This window comes from Microcaecilia unicolor, chromosome 8, assembly GCF_901765095.1.
Source record: "Microcaecilia unicolor chromosome 8, aMicUni1.1, whole genome shotgun sequence".
Taxonomy (NCBI): Eukaryota; Metazoa; Chordata; class Amphibia; order Gymnophiona; family Siphonopidae; genus Microcaecilia; species Microcaecilia unicolor.
The window spans coordinates 198,945,189-198,965,926 of record NC_044038.1 but is presented as its reverse complement, the minus strand read 5'-3'; the positions used below and the strand labels follow the sequence as shown (position 1 = coordinate 198,965,926).

At 42.1% G+C, this 20,738-nt stretch overlaps 1 protein-coding gene across 5 annotated transcripts in view; it reads right to left on the bottom strand.

Annotated features, from left to right (window-relative positions):
• Nucleotides 1-20,738, bottom strand: part of YTHDF1 (YTH N6-methyladenosine RNA binding protein 1) — an 82,640-nt gene that overhangs the window by 21,134 nt on the left and 40,768 nt on the right. For 3 of the 5 annotated variants that reach the window (XM_030210992.1, XM_030210991.1, XM_030210993.1), the window contains exon 4: nucleotides 9,379-10,908. In XM_030210992.1, coding sequence (XP_030066852.1) covers nucleotides 9,379-10,908 — 1,530 coding nt within the window. Of the gene's footprint in view, nucleotides 1-9,362; nucleotides 10,909-20,738 lie in introns of all 5 variants that reach the window. The other 2 variants (XM_030210990.1, XM_030210994.1) reach the window with 1 other exon arrangement.

The following is a 20,738-nucleotide window of genomic DNA, read 5'->3' as shown; positions in this document are numbered from 1 at the left end:
ACCAACAGATTAAAGAGCATATTTGAAATTGAGAAATTAGACCTTATCTTCTAATTTTCTTTCCTATGGGGATAGTGCTGGACAGACTTGTACGGTCTGTGCCAGAGCCGGTGGTTGGGAGGCAGGGCTGGTGGTTGGGAGGTGAGGATAGTGCTGGGCAGACTTATACGGTCTGTGCCAGAGCCGGTGGTTGGGAGGAGGGGCTGGTGGTTGGGAGGCGGGGATAGTGAAGAGCACAGGTACAAATCAAAGTAGGGTATACACAAAAAGCAGCAAATATGAGTTATCTTGTTGGGCAGACTGGATGGACCATGCAGGTCTTTTTCTGCTGTCATCTACTATGTTACTATGTAGTCCCTCCAGACTAGTCCAGACGTATGGATATACCAGCAGAAGGAGACAGATCTACTAGTTTCAAAACACACCATAAGATTCCTGTGCAGTCTATTTTCACAGCAAAGCAAGAAGATAATCCTAAAAAATGATTAATAGACCAACCCCCAACAATTAGAGAACAATTAGCAACAGAAACTCAGAAATGTTAATAATCAGGAGCCTAATACAAGCAGTCTCACTCTGAAGACAACCACCAAATTCTTTTATCTTTACCCAGATCCTCCCCTACTAAAAACACTGAAAACCGGGTGGGTTCTGGACTGGTTGGGGACAGGGGAGCTAAAAGAAACAAAATTAGCAGGTAAGATCTAATTTCTCCTTAACTACTCCACACATCTGAACTGTGCTATCACTTAGGGTGGGATTTCAAAAATCCTGCTCTCACACATGCTTGAACATCTAAACAACAATGAATGCAGAGAGGACCAAATGGATGTCCTGTAGATTTCCTGTGGGAGAATAAGGCTATTTTACACCCAAGAGATTGCCTGACCCCTCATGGAGTGAGCTTTAAGAACCGAGGAAATGTCTCGTCCTTTCAGAATGTATGCCGAGGCAATAGCTCTCTTGATCTGCCTCACTAGAGTCATTTTTGACACTGCTCCTTCTCTTCTCAGAGCTCCAAAAAACCCAAAATCTGAATGCCTAAATCCTCCCCGACAGTATGTACGTATTGCTCTTCTGACATCTATGTGATGCAATTGCTTCACTTCCTCAGAAACACTCCCTTTCTCCAACACTGGAAGTGATATACTCTGGCTAACAGAGGAGGATACCACCTTAGGACGGAAAGAGGGTACTAGCTGAAACACCACCTTTTCTTTCCTCACAAACAAGAATTGCTTCCTACCAGATAAAGCCTGCAAGAGACCACGACACCAAGCCTCAAAAATCTTCCACACTCACATAAGCCAAGGACGAGGACCTCAGTCTTGAATACAAGAATGGCTACCACTATGCTGGAATATCCTCTTCAGGAACCCAGCCCTCTCAAGAGCTAAGGCATAAGAAAGAAAGGAAATGGGTCCTGGTTTCTACTTTAGAAGTTACCCATCAAATCTCTGTAACACAGCCCCCTCGGGTAATCCAGTGCAACCAGCACCATCAACCCATCGTGGCTTCCTATAATTTGAATGATTCTCCTCAATATTAGCCATGGAGGGAATAGCACTTCCCAAAGTCAAGACTGCACCAGGGGTGTCAATTGCTTCCAAATACTATCTCCTGTGACTGGTCCAATATTGGGGCCAACCAGTAAATGGATTCTGTGGCAACAGAAGTCAACACAAAAGCACCAAGGTTTTTCAATCTTGCAAAGGCTTCCCACAATACACTCCATTCTCCCAGGTCCAGTGTGTTTCTGCTTAGGAAATTTGCCTGAACATCACTCCTGCCACATGCGCCAACAGGTCTACCAGCATACTTTTGCCCACTCCATGAGGTGGGAAATTTCCTCTGCCACCCTGGCAATTCACATAGGTCATGGCAATTCGCACTAGCCAATACTGCTCAGACTGGCTTGCCCTGACACAATGGAAGAAAGGCCTGCAAAACTAACAACTGCCCGTGCCTCTAGATGACCGATTAACCATATCACTTTCTGTCAACCACAGACCTTGTATTGCTTGTTGAAGATGGTGCATCCTCCCAGCCTTTGAAGCTGTCTTCCTTTATCACAGTTATCTACTTCAGAGACTCCAGACTGGAATCGAAGTCACCTCTCGACTGTTCCTCATTCTCCCATAAATGGAAAGGTGGACTTTGAGATCCTGTGATTGCTAAGACCAATGAGGTAACAATGCTCTCTGCAAAGGCCGCCTGTGAGACCTGGCCCATTGATCCACTTCCAAAGTTTCTGCCATAGAACCAAGAACTTGTAGATAATCCCTATCTTGAGGGCTTCCTTTATAGAAAAGCCCCCTGATCTGGGACAACTTCCTCGCTGACCTCGGTTAGGAAGACAAACTTACCAGATGTTGAAACACACTCCCAGATATTCTATTACTTGGGAGAGCTAGAGCTTGCTCTTGGCCATGTTGACCCACCGGCATAAGTTCTCCTAAATCTGACCACTTGATTTGTAACCTCTTTGCTCTCCTAGAAGAATTTTGCTCAGATCAGCCAATCATCTAAGTAGGCATATACCAAAAACCCTCCTTGTACTATGCCACTGCTACTACAACCATCACTTTGGAATTCACTGAGCTGTTGCCAGTCCAAAGAGAATGAGACACTACTAGAAAATGCTGGTCCAATACTGCAAAAAAGAGAAGAAACTTCCGATGACTTTGTTGAATGAGAATACGGAGGTATGCTTCTGTCAAGTTTAAGGATGTCAGGAACTGCTACTATAACTAAATGGGTAATCTCCATGAAAACGTGAACCCTGAGACTATTTGCTTGAGGTCCAGAATGGGTCAAAAATCTGTTCACTCTCTTAGTACTGCCTTGGCAGCACTCTTCCGAAAGAGCTGTGATCACGGCTCTAAGCTGTCCCAGCCTCTGGAGTGTGTCTCCCCTACTACTCTTGCTTTTACCTGAGTGTCAAGGGAACTCAAAAATAGTCTGGTAAAGGGCATGCAAACTCCAGGCCACAACTTTTGAATTACCTTAAGAACCCACTGGTCCGAGATGATTTGGTTCCTTCTGGTAAAATTTTTGCGACCTGCCCCCTATGACTGTGACAGTGAAATGAGCCGCCAAACCTTCACTGCAAACTGCAATTTATTTCTTTTTAATAGGAACATCAAAAACATCCCTACCTATTTCGGACCAGTCCTAGAATGCACAGGATCCCATGTCTACCATCTGCTAGAGACTGAGAACTGGTAGGGTTAGACAACACAAAATACTTTGACTGAAGCCAGTAGTTTTCATTCTCCATCTGCTATAGGACTGCATATATCACACGTCAGGACTGGTGTGGAGGGATAACACAGCAAGAAGGAGTGTTAATATCGAGCAAAGCAACAAGCATTGATTATTTTTAGATTTTTTTCTTTAAGGAGTGTATTTTGGTGTTACCCCCTTCCTTAGTTTTACCCCTGACGCAGCCTGAGGGCGAAACGTGGCCATAACGGGTATTGTTTTAATAAACGATTTCTTTTTTAGTATAGTCTGCTTTCTTGTTTACCTAGTTCTATCATAGGCCTATTTTTGAGCTTATCCTTTATTTCTTACTACTGAAAATTTTTTTGTTCCACTCTGCATTAAGTGCTGAATGCCAAATATCACAGCAAAGTAAATACCCAAGAGATTCACTTCTTATCCAAGAAAATATTACCCTAGCAAACATAACATTTCAGGATTAATGCTTATATGTTTAAAAATTTCAGCTTAATAATACATCTCTAGACTTTAGTCAGAAAACTGATAAGGCTTTCTGCTACCCATCCGAATTGTTGGTGGTTTTGTGCTGACTGGCAAATAATTATGTTCTTATCAGAAAAGTGATGAGATTTTTAAAAATTATTTTTGATAACATAGGGGTCAATTTTCAAAAAAATTATATCTTTATTGGGAGCCAATACACTTAACTTCCTTTTCTGTGTAGCTTCAGCCACTATGCTGATAGTGAAAGGCTGAAAAGATGTCTAACCACCCCAATACTATCTTACCATGGGCTTGACAATTCCCAGGTGTTGGATCACCACGGCATACAGGATTTCTTCTCCCCAAATTTTTTGTTGTTCTTGTTGCTACAGAAAACATGTTTCCTACTTCTTTACTCTGATTCAGCTCTCTGAAAAGTTTGAACTGCATGGTGCAGAAATTTGGGAAGCTCACAAGACTTCAGACTACCCTGAATTTCCTGCATTGTGTGGCTCAAGCTTTCAGAGAGCGGGGAAGTAGGAAACCTATATTGTCTACAGCTACAGTCAGAAAGCTGAGAGGAACAAACTGGGAGATGGGGTATGAGAACAAGAAACTGTGTGAAGCCTGTAGGAAAGGGATCATATAAGAGAGAAACCTGGTGAACGCTCAGGGTGGGGGAGGAGTATGAGGGACTGGTTGAATGCTAGTGGAGAAAGGGATACAAAGGGGAGAGGAGATCAATGCCATGGTAATATGTGAAAGAGGCAATTACATCTTTGTGTCACCTATCAAGTGGGTGATGTCACACAGCTGATACCACGCTTCCAGAAGGGAGATGGCTGGCTTCTGGCAGTGATGTGCCTTAAGGGACTGATTTACTTAAAAAAAACAAAAAACAAACTTTTGTTGCCTACAGACACAGAATGGAAAAACAGCCTTAGTAAATCAGCTTCTATAGGAGCTGCTGCTGATCTCCCTCCAAACATCACCATGGACAACTTTGGGTGTGGTGTGGAAGAAGAATAAAAAGAGGTTTCAGCTGGCTTCTAGATTCAGTGAAAATATGTCTAGGCCTATCCTAGTGAAGAGGCAAAGGGAGGGAGGCAGGCACCAAGACATTATCCATATAGTGGTGATATTTAGCTTAAAAACCCTTAGTAGCAGGCCTAGAGCAAGGGCATTACACATATGACAACCAAGGAAGCCCAATTCAAATTCTGCTGCTGCTGCTTTTTGTGATCTTGAGCAAATTACTTAACCCCCTCTGCTGCCTCAGGTACAGTTATATTGTAAGCCCTCCAGGGACTGGGAAAAACCTACTGTACCTGAATGTGACTCACCTTGAGCTATTACTAAGGTGTAAGCTAAATCCAAAATAACAAAATATATTTGTAGCAGGGCTGAATATGCATATTAAACAACTGTGCTAATGTTTAAATAAGACCATTTACTGCCCCTGAAAATCCAACAAACAGCATCTACAGTACAGTACTAACAGCTCACTACACTTAAAATTCTATTCTTGTACCTCCAATAACAACCTCCACAAAACAGTTCCTTGCACAATGCACTCACTGCTGGCCAAAAACACATTCAGCTACTGAGGGCAGCATGGACCATATTTGATAAATGCGCATCATGTCCTTAAAAATGGGAACTGCATTCTTCTCACAATGGGCCAGGACGAACAGACGGATGCGGAAATGTTAAAGGAAATCAGGGACGCAAACAAACTGGGCAACACAATAATAATGGGGGATTTCAATTACCCGCATATAGACTGGGGTAATGTAACATCTGTACACGCAAGGGACATAAGATTTCTTGATGAAATCAAGGACAGCTTCATGGAACAGCTAGTTCAGGAGCCGACAAGAGAAGGAAAAATACTAGACTTAGTCCTTAGTGGTGCTCATGATCTAGTGCAGGGGGTAACGATACGAGGGCCGCTTGATAACAGTGATCATAATATGATCGGTTTTGATATTGGCATTGAAGGAAGTGAAACTAGGAAATCAAGTACGCTAGCGTTTAACTATAGAAAAGGTGATTACGACAAAATGAGAAAAATGGTGAAAAAAAGACTGAAAGGAGCAGCTCGCAGAGTAAAAAACTTGCATCAGGCGTGGATGCTGTTTAAAAACGCCATCCTGGAGGTTCAGGACAAATATATTCCACGTATTAGAAAAAAGGGAAAAAAGACTAAACGTCAGCCGGCGTGGCTAAACAGTAAGATAAAGGAAATCATTAGAGCCAAAAAACAATCCTTCAGAAAGTGGAGAAGAGAACCAACTGAAAGTAACAGGATAGATCATAAGGAATGCCAAGCCAAATGCAAAGCGGAGATAAGGAGGGCAAAAAAGGACTTTGAGAAGAAATTAGCGTTGGAAGCAAAAATACATAGTAAAAACTTTTTTAGATACATTAAAAGCAGGAAACCGGCCAAAGAGTCGGTTGGGCCGCTGGACGAAAATGGTGTTAAAGGGGCGATCAAGGAGGACAAAGCCGTAGCGGAGAAATTAAACGAATTCTTTGCTTCGGTCTTCACCGAGGAGGATTTGGGGGGGACACCGGTGCCGGAAAGAATATTTGAAGCGGGGGAATCGGAGAAACTAAACAAATTCTCTGTAACCTTGGAGGATGTAATGGGTCAGTTCAGCAAGCTGAAGAGTAGTAAATCACCGGGACCTGATGGTATTCATCCCAGAGTATTAATAGAACTAAAAAATGAACTTGCGGAGCTACTGTTAGAAATATGCAATCTGTCCCTAAAATCGAGTGTAATACCGGAAGACTGGAGGGTAGCCAATGTTACTCCGATTTTTAAGAAGGGTTCCAGAGGAGATCCGGGAAATTATAGACCGGTGAGTCTGACGTCGGTGCCGGGCAAGATGGTGGAGGCTATTATTAAGAATAAAATTGCAGAGCATATACAAAAACATGGACTGATGAGACAAAGTCAGCACGGATTTAGTGAAGGGAAGTCTTGCCTCACCAATCTAATGCATTTTTTTGAGGGGGTAAGCAAACATGTGGACAATGGGGAGCCGGTTGATATTGTATATCTGGATTTTCAGAAGGCGTTTGACAAAGTGCCGCACGAAAGACTCCTGAAGAAATTGCAGAGTCATGGAATCGGAGGTAGGGTATTATTATGGATTAAGAACTGGTTGAAAGATAGGAAGCAGAGAGTAGGATTGCGTGGCCAGTATTCTCAGTGGAGGAGGGTAGTTAGTGGGGTCCCGCAGGGGTCTGTGCTGGGTCCGTTGCTTTTTAATGTATTTATAAATGACCTAGAGATGGGAATAACTAGTGAGGTAATTAAATTCGCCGATGACACAAAATTATTCAGGGTCGTCAAGTCGCAGGAGGAATGTGAACGATTACAGGAGGACCTTGCGAGACTGGGAGAATGGGCGTGCAAGTGGCAGATGAAGTTCAATGTTGACAAGTGCAAAGTGATGCATGTGGGTAAGAGGAACCCGAATTATAGCTACGTCTTGCAAGGTTCCGCGTTAGGAGTTACGGATCAAGAAAGGGATCTGGGTGTCGTCGTCGATGATACGCTGAAACCTTCTGCTCAGTGTGCTGCTGCGGCTAGGAAAGCGAATAGAATGTTGGGTGTTATTAAGAAGGGTATGGAGTCCAGGTGTGCGGATGTTATAATGCCGTTGTATCGCTCCATGGTGCGACCGCACCTGGAGTATTGTGTTCAGTACTGGTCTCCGTATCTCAAAAAAGATATAGTAGAATTGGAAAAGGTACAGCGAAGGGCGACGAAAATGATAGTGGGGATGGGACGACTTTCCTATGAAGAGAGGCTGAGAAGGCTAGGGCTTTTCAGCTTGGAGAAGAGACGGCTGAGGGGAGATATGATAGAAGTGTATAAAATAATGAGTGGAATGGATCGGGTGGATGTGAAGCGACTGTTCACGCTATCCAAAAATACTAGGACTAGAGGGCATGAGTTGAAGCTACAGTGTGGTAAATTTAAAACGAATCGGAGAAAATTTTTCTTCACCCAACGTGTAATTAGACTCTGGAATTCATTGCCGGAGAACGTGGTACGGGCGGTTAGCTTGACGGAGTTTAAAAAGGGGTTAGATAGATTCCTAAAGGACAAGTCCATAGACCGCTATTAAATGGACTGGAAAAATTCCTCATTTTTAGGTACAACTTGTCTGGAATGTTTTTACGTTTGGGGAGCGTGCCAGGTGCCCTTGACCTGGATTGGCCACTGTCGGTGACAGGATGCTGGGCTAGATGGACCTTTGGTCTTTCCCAGTATGGCACTACTTATGTACTTATGTACTTATGGGCCATTAAAAGGTCTCAATACAAGAAGTCTACTTTTCCTCCAGTACTACTAGAGTTCTACACTACAATCCATGAACTGACTCAGGGGGGGTTCAGGGATAGCATGCCAGCTGCATGGCACCCAGTCATAATAGCCCTGACAAAAAAGCCTTGTAACAAAATAACCCTTGACATTTCACACCCTAACAAAACAGCCCCTGACAAAATGGCCCCTACACAAAACAGCCCCCCAAGAAAAAATAACACCACAAAAATATAATAAACTAAAACTGAAATCTTCACTGATAAAGACTACCAGCATTCAATTGCATAAAGCATATATAAACAAAATTCTATAGCTACAAACTGGCATTCATGCTATTTAAAGAAAATATTGTTCCATCAACATGCTAATTAAAAAAAAAAAAAAAATAATAATAATAATATTGTCATCATTTTTATAGTCCTACCAACCTTATCCTGTTTGGCAAGGTAAGATTATTAGGAAAAACATGCAGTCCCATATTCTGGGCAGCCTGATCGGGCCCTTTTGTCGGTGGGTGGGGGCTAACTTGCCAAGGGTTATATTGAGGGCAGGCCACTTTGACAGTGGCTGTTATGTCAAGGACTATTATGTCGGGTGCTTTTTTTGTTTGGAGCTATTTTGTTGGGGCTATTTTGACCAGGTACCCAGCTGCATAACATTCAAGAGACCCAGAATCAATTCCTCAGTCTGGATTCCGATTCCTGGGCTGGCCAAAGGCAATGTTTATGTAGTTCTGGGGTGTACCGAAGTCACGTGATGGCTGGCCTAAATGGGAGAAAACACCAGTAGCTTTGAAAGCAAACTAATGGCATCACAGGTCCAGGAGGAGTCTGTTCCAAGTGAGCTTAAATTCTAAATGAGATGGAAACCTGCCAGGCCAAGAAGAAAGAACACAATACATGCTGGTTCATTAGCATTTATAAACACAAACTTGGGAAATGGAACCAGAATCAATCTGAATACTTCAAACAGCAGCAGTTTTTTACTTGCTCATGATCTCCAGAGCAGTCCCTAGTGACCACTAAACATGTTCTGCTCATTTATGCCTTACACATCTATGACACACCTCAACCCTGCCCTTCTTACCCTATCACAACCTAACCACTCTCTAAGTACAGGTCTTTGGCATTGCAGGATAGAGTTAGTAGTAAACATATGTGCTGCAAACTGTTTTAAGAGAAAAGCAAACAAGCTTGAAATAGATACACACACACACACACACACACACACAAAAAAAGAGCTCGTATCTTATCTCTCTCCCATTAGCGTTCACTCTCTGATCCCAAAATAATTTATTTTAGCTGCTTACAATGTTGTATGTTTACCTTGCGCACCACTTCCTCCTCCTCCTGGCGTTTTTCGTAATGGGAAAAGTCATCAAAGATAGAGGTTGTGTGCTTGTAAGTCGCAATAATTTTAAGCACTTGTTTTGCTTTTTCTAAGGGCACCTCCTGTGTATCACGGGAGTTTGTAACTGGTTTGTTGTCATTGTTCTCCAGTCGGATGTGTCGCAGCTGATTGTTGGGTACATCTTTGACAAACAGCCACTTGACATCAAACTTTCCCTTCCACTTATCCTGAGACCAGACACCAGCACTAGTGCCATAGTCCACAGGAGACTTCATCTCTGCCACACCGCAGAAGTGTCCACTCCCATTGACGCTAAAGAGCAAGTAGACTGGGCCCTTGCTACTCATAGATCGAAAAGCACTGTCCAAACGTTTGTTGCCATGCTCTGTACTACACCAAATGGAATATTTGATAGAGCGATGGATATCGTCCTCAGAGTAGCTTTTGATAATGAACACACGGCCATTTTTTAGATTCCAGTCAAAATCCTTGGGGTTGTAGCTATGAGCAGCTTTCAGTTTTTCTAGAACAGGGTGAGACTCAACACCTGGAAGGGAGTTGGGTTGGGTGCTGCCTGCCAAAGTGCTGTCATTTCCTGCCCCTCCACTTTGGCCAAAGGCAGCATTCCGATTGCGAGGAGCCACCCAGCGATTCTGAGAGGCCTGCTGTACATTCTGATACTGTGGTTGTGAAAGTGGAGGTGGCTGAGTCGGGATGGGCTGTACAATCTGTTGTGGCTGCAGCGAAGGAACGGACTGTGGTGATGGCACCTGCTGGGGCACAGGTGGCTTAGGCACAGGTCCCTTGTTGTCCCAAGTTCCTATGTCCATGTTGTGCTTTATAGGCGGTGGTGGCAAGGCTCCTCCAATAACAGGGATGGGTTTTGTTTTCATTTTAGGTTGTGGTTTTGCAGGCTTGCTGGCAATAGCAGCCCAAGAGGTTGGTTTAGATGTTGGTATGCTTATACTCGGTCCACCATTACCAGACAAAGCTGTTGTCATTCCAGGACTGTTTACAACTGATCCTGCAGTCTTCACTGCTGACGTCGTCACATCTCCACCAATCTTAAGTCCAACCATGCCCTGCTCAATGCTGTTCATTCCTGGGGCCTTATTTAATGTATCATTATGAAAGCCGGTCTGTCCATCCACAATCGTTCCACCTAGTGAACTAGGAGGGTAGCTGTAACTACCCCCATATGCTGAGCTTTGAGTCTGCTGTCCTTGAGACCCACTGGGGCCCCAGGCAGAAAACGCTGGGTTTTCGGGAAAGAAATTAAACCTATGTTGGTAGATATTATTGCCCAGGCCCCCATGCTGTCCAAACACAGCATCATGCATAAAATGGTGGTCTCCATTACTAAGCTGTCCATAAGGGGTTAGATAGGGGATAGGAGGGTCTCCACCAGTCGACCAAGGTGCTTCACTCAGGGAATAAGGAAATCCAATGGACGGTGGATAATAGCTGGATAAGTATGGATCAGTCATTGAAGGATAGCTATTACTCTGTTGGAGAAAAATATAAGAACAAAATGTTAAACTGTATGTACACATAGTATATTCCTTAACTGTGCGCTGATATGATTGCATTTGAACAATAACATTTATCTGCAATACAGTGTTAAGTTCACAGATATTCAGAACAGAAAATACTAACATTTTCTACCCATTTTTACTGTTGGTATTTAGGGCTCTAGTAAGCAGTTTTACCCTTACTTTAGAATAGGATTCGGGGGGGGGGGGGGGGGGGGGGGGGGGGGGGGGGGGGGGACGGTAGCTACAGAGCTCCACACAGTGCTTACCAATGGGATACCAGAAATCTGCCTTACAACAACTTTAGCGAAACAACTAATACAGTATTGCTCTTTCCACAATGGTATAAACACAGGCAAGATCTATCTTACAACAGTGTTAAGAATCAAGTTGCACTTCATAGCTTCTAAGCTGCCCAGATAGCTGTTCGTGAATCTCTATTATCTTTTTAGTGGTGCAAAATAGCACTAAGGGCTAAGAAATCATAGAAACAAACCATATGGACTACAGAGTCTGCCCATGTAAATCAACAGCCTAGCCTATTCAATCCCCTCTTCTCCCAGGCTTTCCTGATTTTTGATAGTATCCTTTTCTCCACCACCTCCACTGGGAGGCTATTCCATGCATTCATCATTACCTTTTCTGTAAAGAAATATTACCTTACTCTTGTCTGGTCCCTTTCATTCTCTGCCTACGACCCTAAATTCTACAGCCTCTATTCCACCGCGAGGTTTTACTCTTCTGCATTTATATCTTGGACGTATATAAATGTTTCCATCACATCCCCATTTCATGCCTCTCTTCCAGGGTATGTATGTTTAGATTTTTAAGCCAATCCCAATATGCCTTACATTGAAGAAAATCATTTTAGTAATCCTGTTTGTGTTCTTTTGAAGGTGCGGTCTCTAGAACTGCACACACACAGTACTCCAAATGAAGTCTTTCCAGTGACTTATACAGAGGCAATATCACCTCCTTTCCCCTCACTGGCTATTCTTCTCCCTATAAGCCCAAGCAACTTTCTGGCTTCTGCCATCAACCTACCTACCTGTTATTAAGATAATATAAAATCATATTTAAAAGCACATTTTAAACAATGCTCTTCATGTTATAAAGCTTACAAGTCATGGCCAAAAGTTTGCGACCTAGCAATTTTCATCTGTACCACACTAGGTTCTTGATTATCTATATTACTTGGATACTTTGGGCTACAGTCTGTTTTGAGCTAAATATTTAATAGTTTCAGCACTTTTTTAAATAAATCTCACTTAGAAGGTAAGATTTGGGGGGGGGGGGGGGGGGGGCGGCGGCAAAGGGGGTTCATAATTACATAGTAACATAGTAGATGACGGCAGAAAAAGACCTGCACGGTCCATCCAGTCTGCCCAAGAAGATAAATTCATATGTGCTACTTTTTTATTTGTACTGTCGTCAGTGCACAGACTGTATAAGTCTGGCCAACCCTATCCCCGCCTCCCAATCACCAGCTCTGGCACATAATTACATGTTGGCTTTTGCATTCCTGCATAAAAAGTATGCGTCACCTTATAATATTCTTATTTGTATAATTTTTGGTATAAAATCAAACTTTTGTTGTTTGTCAAATGTAAGAATAGATATGTCATAGCTGTAATAGAGGTTTAATGATCTCAGACCACTGTATTAGAGTTGATTAACTTAAATGTAACAAAGAATCAGATCCAATAAAACTTGTTGCAAAGTTGAGAACAAAATCTTGTGGTGTTAAAGAAAAACTGAATATAAGTTTGTTTACAAGGTGCAACAAAATGAAAATCTAAGGCATCTACGTAATGTCTACTTATAAAGATACTGTGCATATTTGGTTTCTTTGGTTTGATTTGCTACGGGTTTTCACTTGTGTGCAGCAGCATGGTACGTGGGAAACAGTTTACCCCAGAGAAAACATGCACAGATTGTAATTCTGTACAAAGAAAAGACAATAAGCATTTGCAACGAAGCTAAAAGTTGCTCATCCAACTGTCATAGCAACAGTCAGACGGAATGAAGAGCTAAACAGTTTTCAGTCTCATGCACATTCAGTTCGACCAAGAGCTATGGATGAATGAATGGGCAACGCTATCATAAAGGCAGTGAAACATTCTCCAAGAGAATCAAGTGTTAGCAGAGCCAGAACTGCAGGTAGTCCACTGAAGAAACCAAGCAACAGGACAATGCCAAGGAGATTAATGCTGGACTTCGATCGGCCTACAAGTTATAGGCCTACAAGCTGTCTGCCAAAAATATCGAAGATCACCTCGCTTTCTGTCACAAGCAGACAGCTGATTAATGGGAAAGAATTATGTTTTCAGATGAACAATCTCACTCAGTTCTACAGCTTTTGTAGATACATAAGGAGACCTTTAAAATCAGACACAACTCAAGATGTGTATACTTACAGGGAAACAACACCAAAGGCTATGGTTTGGAGTGCATATCAAGATCTGGTTGAGCGGGGCTGTGGATTATGCCAAAGAATATCATAATCAATGTAACTGTTTATTTGATGAATGTTTTGAAGGAGAAACTGCGAATTCACAAACAACTCGTTTTTCAACAGGATGGTACACCATGCCATGGAACAAAAGCTATTAAGGCATGGTTGGCTCATGAACAAATACAACTGTTAGAACCTTAGCTGGGCAACAGCACAGATTTGAACATAATTAAAAATGTGTTGACAGTGATGAAGCAGAAAGTGACCGTACACAATTCCACATTTGAAGCAGACCTTATATACTGGATCAAAGCTGCAAGGACTCAAGAGATAACTCTAGAATTCTGGAGGAAACTAGTCAGATCAACGCCAGAACATATACAATTATTAAGAGTAAAGGACGGGCTACAGGAAGGAAGTGCTGAACAAGAGTTTGGTCCGTGCTTGCCTGTTATTTTCGTGAGTATCCTGATTCGTTTTATTAGTTATGCCTAAGAGAAGGGGGAAATGGCATACCTTCCCTGCTGGGTCTCCTGTAGCCAGACCAATGGACCGTTTTGCTATTCCAAGATCAATGCCAGGTCTAGATTCTGCACTTGCAATGGGAACGCTGGGAGGTTAGTGCTTCTCACTGCCAGAGGCTGATATCACCCTTAGCTCAGATCATTGGAGCCCTCCTCAGATGCCAGGGACAAGGGATCGCTTGCGGGTGTGGTCCTCCATTACCGAGGAAGTCGTTAGTTCTGGAGTGGAATGCCGAGTTCAGAGGTTGAAATTCTGCCTCTGCTGCAAGAGGAACTAGCCTTGGAGAGTTTTTGGCTGAGAAAGTGAAACCAACAGGATTGCTCCAACTACAACCAGAACCAATGAAGTCTTTTCCTCAGAAACCCTCTACAATCACCTTGGAATCCCTCTGGGATGTCATGGAGAAAATGGAGGTTTTCTCCTTTACTAAGCTAGCAACTACTGTTACGTATTAAAATGACTTTCTACTTTACAGACAATGAATATGAAAACCTTGGATATGGAAAAATATTTCTATTCTAAAGAGAAATTTTGAGGAATCTTCAGAGAAGCATTTAACTTTAATGTAGGAGAAAATTACAGTGTCATAGGAAAATAGAAAATTTAGACAATCTGGCCAGGTGGAAGACGTTGCGGTTCATAAATTTTTGCGGTTCATAAATTTTACTAAGGCACTGGTTGTAGCAGAATAATAACTTTTAAAAGATACCTTACTGCAGGCCTCAACAAATTAATTAAATCTAAGTTTTTGGCTTGCTTCTCCTTTACCACCCTTCCAACACTGTCCCCTGTGAAGTTTTTTTTTTTTTTTTTGGGGGGGGGGGGGGGGGTTGGAATCCCACATTAGAAGTAGCTCTTTTTGAAATTGACTTTTTTTTTCTATTTTGTGCTTGTGGACAAAAACTAATAAATCAGTTCCTTAAGGTGCTTCTGTAAATCAATTGTAGAATTAAGTAGTCTCCCTTCCCAAAGCATGCAATCAGCTGTGTGAGAGCACCCTCTAAATAGGTGAAGCAAAGAGGCAATTGCCTCTTTGTTTCATCATTCACTGAGAATAAAGAAGGGAGACCAACGGGGTCCAAAGAGAATGGCTACTGACTGACCCGGTGCCAAAGAGTGCCCTAATCAGACATGAAAATCCAAATATAAGAGCAAGAAGAGCGCATAAGGGCTCCAAGATATGCCATGAAATGAGACACTGACAGGACAACTAAGAATGGGAGCCTATGAGGCTCAAAATAATACCACAGTAGCAGAGACTTCCTGAAGTAGTGTAACAGCCGTGGATAATGCCAGTTAGCTCCGCAAAAGAACTAGTGTGTAGAATCACACAAAGTAGGTGGTTTATATGGCCTGAGCCATATGGGTGACCGGCAAAACTGTACTGTTTTTCTGAAACAAAGACCTGCTAGGCCTGATTGATTTGTTGAGGGACGTCAGATTATTAGTCTTTCCTAACAAAACAAAGAAAAGCAGTGACAACCCACAGAGGAATACCAAACTATGGAAGTCCACAAGAACTGCTTTATTCAATTCCAAATATATGATAAACTTGGCTTCGTCATACACTAAATAGCCGTGCAGAGTAGACAAGGCACATAGCTACCAAAAACAGAGAAGAACAGACTACCGATGAAGCCAATCAGCATAAGCAAATGCATAAAATGTTATACATGTAGCCACGGTAGCTGAAGCTATAGGATGCGGATGTCAAAACTGGAGACATCCAAGCCATCACTGTAGCAGGAGTTATAGAAGTGCACAGCTGTATCCATACAGGCATCTGCAGTAGTTGGTGCCATATAGTCAGCCACGACAGGTAGTGCCATACAGGCAACCATGATCTGGTGTCAGATGCGTTGTGGCAGCTAGTATAATACTGGCAGGTGCAATGGCTGGCGTCATACAGGTGGCTGTGGTGACTGGTGAGAGACAGCTGCAGAAGCTTGAACCATACAGGCGGCAAAACGGTAGAGGTAACTGTGGTAACTGCCCTCATACAGGTGGCCGCTGCATCTGAAGCCATATGTTTGCACGCTGCAGCTGAAGCCATATCTACAGATGCTGCAACAGTTACCCTACTGGGACAGACCGAAGGTCCATAAAGCCCAGCATCCTGTTTCCAACTGTGGCCAATCCAGGTTACAAGTACCTGGCAAGACCTCAAAACAGTACAATACATTTTATGCTGCTTATCCTAGAAATAAGCACTGGATTTTCTCCAAGTCCATTTTAATAATGGCTTATGGACTTTTATTTAGGAAGTTATCCAAACCTTTTTTTAAACACAGCTAAGCTAACTGCTTTTACAACATTCTCTGGCAATGAATTCCAGAGTTTAAATAACACGTTGAGTGAAGAAATATTCATTCAGATTTGTTTTAAATTTACTTTGTAGCTTCATTGCGCGCGCCCTACCTGTTCCATTCCACTCATTTTATGGCTACTAGAACAGCACTATAAAGACTTGGAATGAAACGACATGTAGGCAAGTGCAAAAGGTACATTAGAAACTTGGCTATTTCTGCCGCACAACACAGCTGATTGTGAGATGTACAAGACAGATGGTTATCACATCTATGACATGTTGGTATTGTTACAGGGAACTGATTGTTACAGGGACAGAAAACAAGCAGCTGCTTAAGCTTAGTACTGGCAGTTGTTGCAACTATAGAAACAGCCCAGTTCCGGCAGCTGTGCAAAATAGGTGACTATTCCAACTACATAATAGAGGTGGATGTAGCAGGGGCCACAAAGGTAGATGTTGCAGGAGAGTTAGACCAGCAGTCGCCCAGGACAGCGATACAGATGGTTGCTGCTACCGAGATGAAATCCAAAGGGGTGCTGCAATTGTGCAATATAGGTGTTTGCTGCTACTAGGAAGAAACCCAAAGGGGTGCTGCAATTGTGCAATATAGGTGACGACTACCACTACACAAAGAAGTGGCCTGAGGCACTATGCAACCAAGACTGTTGTTGCAACCGCACAACCTAGGAGGCTGCCGTCCTGTGCAATACAAGTAGGAGCAGAAAGTTTGCAACCCAGATGGACAACAAATGCCACCAAGCAACCCAGGTGGTCAACAGTGCCACACAGGGGTTATGAAGCACAGGAAGATAAAGAGCTGTGCACTACAAGTGCACCACAGCTGAATGGAAGAACTGTGCAATTGAGCCAGCTCTGGCTACCAAACTTCTTTGGCTGTATTATTTCCATAACTGGAAAAGTGCTACCATGCTGAATCTGGTAAGCCAAATAAGTAGCTCATGTTGAAGAAGACTGTGCTCATCTAACTTGGTAGAACACACCAACAGCTGAATTGTACAGCTTCAACCAGATATAAACAGAATGAAAAAAACACAACTGCCATACCTTTTAAAAGTCAACTAGGACAGTTCAGAAGATTTTTTTTTTTTTTATAAACAAGTAGGAAATGTCTCTAGGACAGGGACAGTAGCTTTTCCTAGAATTGAGACCACAGGTACAATTGGGAGCTTTATTTTAGCTAAATTTTTCATGTAATGAGATTCGGAAAATTGGCAAATTTGGTAACGCTATAATAATGGTTGATTTCAATTACACCAATATTGACTGGATAAATGTTACATCAGGGAGTGCCGGGGAGATAAAATTTCTAGATGTAATAAATGACTGCTTCTTGGAGCAACTGATCCAGGAACTGACAAGAGGGGGAGCCATTTTGGATCTGTTCCTTGGTGGTGTGTAGGGCATAGTGCGAGAGGTGGCGGTGTTGCATCCCCTGGGAAAGTGATAACATGAGCAAGTTTGAGCTACTATCTGGGATGAACCTGCAAAGGAAATCTACCATAGCTGCATTTAATTTTCAAAAGGGCGACTATAATAAAACAAGGAAAATGGTTAAAAAGAAACAAAGGATTGGCTGCTAAGGTTAGGACACAAAATCAAGCATGCATGTTATTCAAAAATACCATCTTGGAAGCCCAGTCCAGATGAATTTCACGTGTTTGCAAAGGCGGAAAGAAGAGAAAACGACAGCCAGCATGGTTAAAAGGTGAAGTAAGAGAGGCCATTACAGCCAGAAGATTGTCCTTCAAAAAAATGGAAGAAGGACCCAAATTAAGAAAATAAGCAGCAACATAAGCACTGGCAAGTCAAATGCAAAGCATTAATAAAGAAGGCTAAAACAGAATATGAAGAGAAAAGTGCTGCAGAGGCTAAAACTAACAGTACCAACATTTCAGAAACATCAAAAGTAGAAAGCCTGCGAGGGAATCTATGGGACCATTAGATCACGAAGGACAAAATGGGCACTCAGGGAGGACAAGGCCATAATGGAGAAACTGAATGAATTCTTTGCTTCTGTCTTTACTAAAGATGTAAGAGATCACCTGTACTGGAATTGGTTTTCAAGGATGATGATGCGAAGGAACTAAAAAATCTCAGTGAACCTGGAAGAAGTACTTAAATTGACAAATTAAAGAGTAGTAAATCACCTGGCCCAGATGGCATACATCCAAGGACACTCAAAGAACTCAAGCATGAAACTGCTGAACTGCTGTTAGTAGTATGTAACGATTTTTAAAAAGGATTCTAGGGGTGATCCAGAAAATTACAGACTGGTAAGCCTGACATCGGTACAAACAAAAAATAGTGGAAACTATTATAAAGAATAAAATTACAGGACACAGATAAACATGATTTAATGGGACAGTCAGCATGGGTTCAGCCAAGGGAAGTCTTGCCTCACCAATGTGCTTCACTTCTTTGAAGGCGTTAATAAACATGTGGATAAAGGTGAGCCGGTTGATGTAGTGTATCTAGATTTTCAGAAAGCTTTTGATAAAGTTCCTCATTGAGAGACTCCTGAGAAAATCTGCCATACAATAGGAGGCAAGTCTCTGGTGTGGATTAGGAATTGGTTATTGGATAGAAAACAGAGGGTAGGGTTAAATGGTCATTTCTCTCAATGGAGGAGGGTGAACAGTAGAGTGCTGCTGAGATCTGTACTGGGACTAGTGCTATTTAACATAATTATAAATGATATGGAAATTGCAATGAGGTGATTAAATTTGCAGATGGTGCAAAAAACTATTCAAGGTTGTTAAAACACGTGCGGACTGTGAAATATTACAGGAAGACCGTAGGAAATTGGAAGACTGGACATCCAAATGGCAGATGAAATTTAATGTAGAAAAATGCAAGGTGATGCACATTGGAAAGACTAATCCGAATCATAGTTACCTGATGCTAGGGTCCACCTTGGGGGTCAGCACTCAAGAAAAAGATCTAGGTGTTGTTGTAGATAACACACTGAAATCTTCAGCTCAGTGTGTGGTGGCGGCGGCCAAAAAAGCAAACAGGATGCTAGGAATTGGAAAGGGATGGTGAACAAGACTGAAAATAGTATAATGCCTCTGTATCTCCATAGTACGACTGCAACTTGAGTAATGCATTCAGTTCTGATTGCCATACCTCAAAAAAGATATAGCGGAATTAGAAAAGGTTCAAAGAAGAGCGACCAAAATGATAAAGAGGATGGAACTCCTCTCATATGAGGAAAGGCTAAAGAGGTTACGGCTCTTCAGCCTGGAAAAGAGACGATGAGGGGAAATATGATTGAGGTAGGTCTACAAAATCCTGAGTGGTGTAGAATGAGTAGAAGTAAATTGATTTTTTACTCATTCCAAAAGTAGAAAGACTAGGGAATACTCCAGGAAGTTACACGGAAATACTTTTAAAACAAATAGGAGGAAATATTTTTTCACTAAAATTAGTTTAGCTCTGAACTCTTTGCTGGAGGATGTGGTAACAGCAGTTAGCGGGTCTGGGTATTAAAAAAAGGTTCCCGGAGGAAAAGTCCATAGTCTGCTATTGAGACAGATATGGGGAAGCAACTGCTTGCCCTAGGATTGGTAGCATGGAATGTTGCTGCTAATTGGGTTTCTGCCAGGTACTTGTGGCCTGGCTTGGCCACTGTTTGGACAGGATACTGGGCTAGATGGACCATTGGTCTGACCCAATATGGCTACTCTTATGTTCTTAAATGGAATTTTATACAATATATTTTTTGATTCGGACCACTTAGAAGTCTTCTTGAATTCTAAACTACCAGCAACACCTCAAAGACCAACTCCTAAGTGCCAACATCTACTCCATAGAATGTAATAAATAGAAATTTAGCTTCATTCTTCTTTTTTCTTCTTCTAACTGTATATTTCATGGAACTGCGAATTGCCCCCTTAACTGTGGATTTATAGTGTTATATTAAATTTTCATGGTAATAACACTGATTTCTCTTACAAGGGTATAGTATTATGGAATGTATATTCAAAATTTTTATAAAGCTAAAAAAAAAAAAAAAAAAAAAAAAATATCACTGTAAATACTTACATCCAGCAGAAAATGTCTGCAATGATTTAGATGCTAAAAATGTTACAGTCCTTGAGGCCCACACTGCTGGTTACTGCAGCAGGCTTTGAACCTGGTGAAATGGGTTTGATTCCCAGTGCAAGCTCCTTGTGACACTGGGCAAGTCACTTAACCTTCCATTGCCACAGGTACAAAAGAAGTACCTGTATATGATATGTAAATCAATTTGATTGTAACCACAGAAAGGTGGTATATCAAGTCCCATTCCCCCTACAATAGACAATTTGTAGCTTTAAAATCTGATGTGTTTCATGTGTATGTTATTAAATGAAAATGGTGGCGGTCTCAAATTTTTGGCCATAACTGTACATTTTATTTAAGACTTAGTTTGATATCATTAACCCACGGTAGTTGGTTTCTTCTTTTACACCATCATTTCTAAGTGTAAGATACAGCAGTCTACACTTAAAC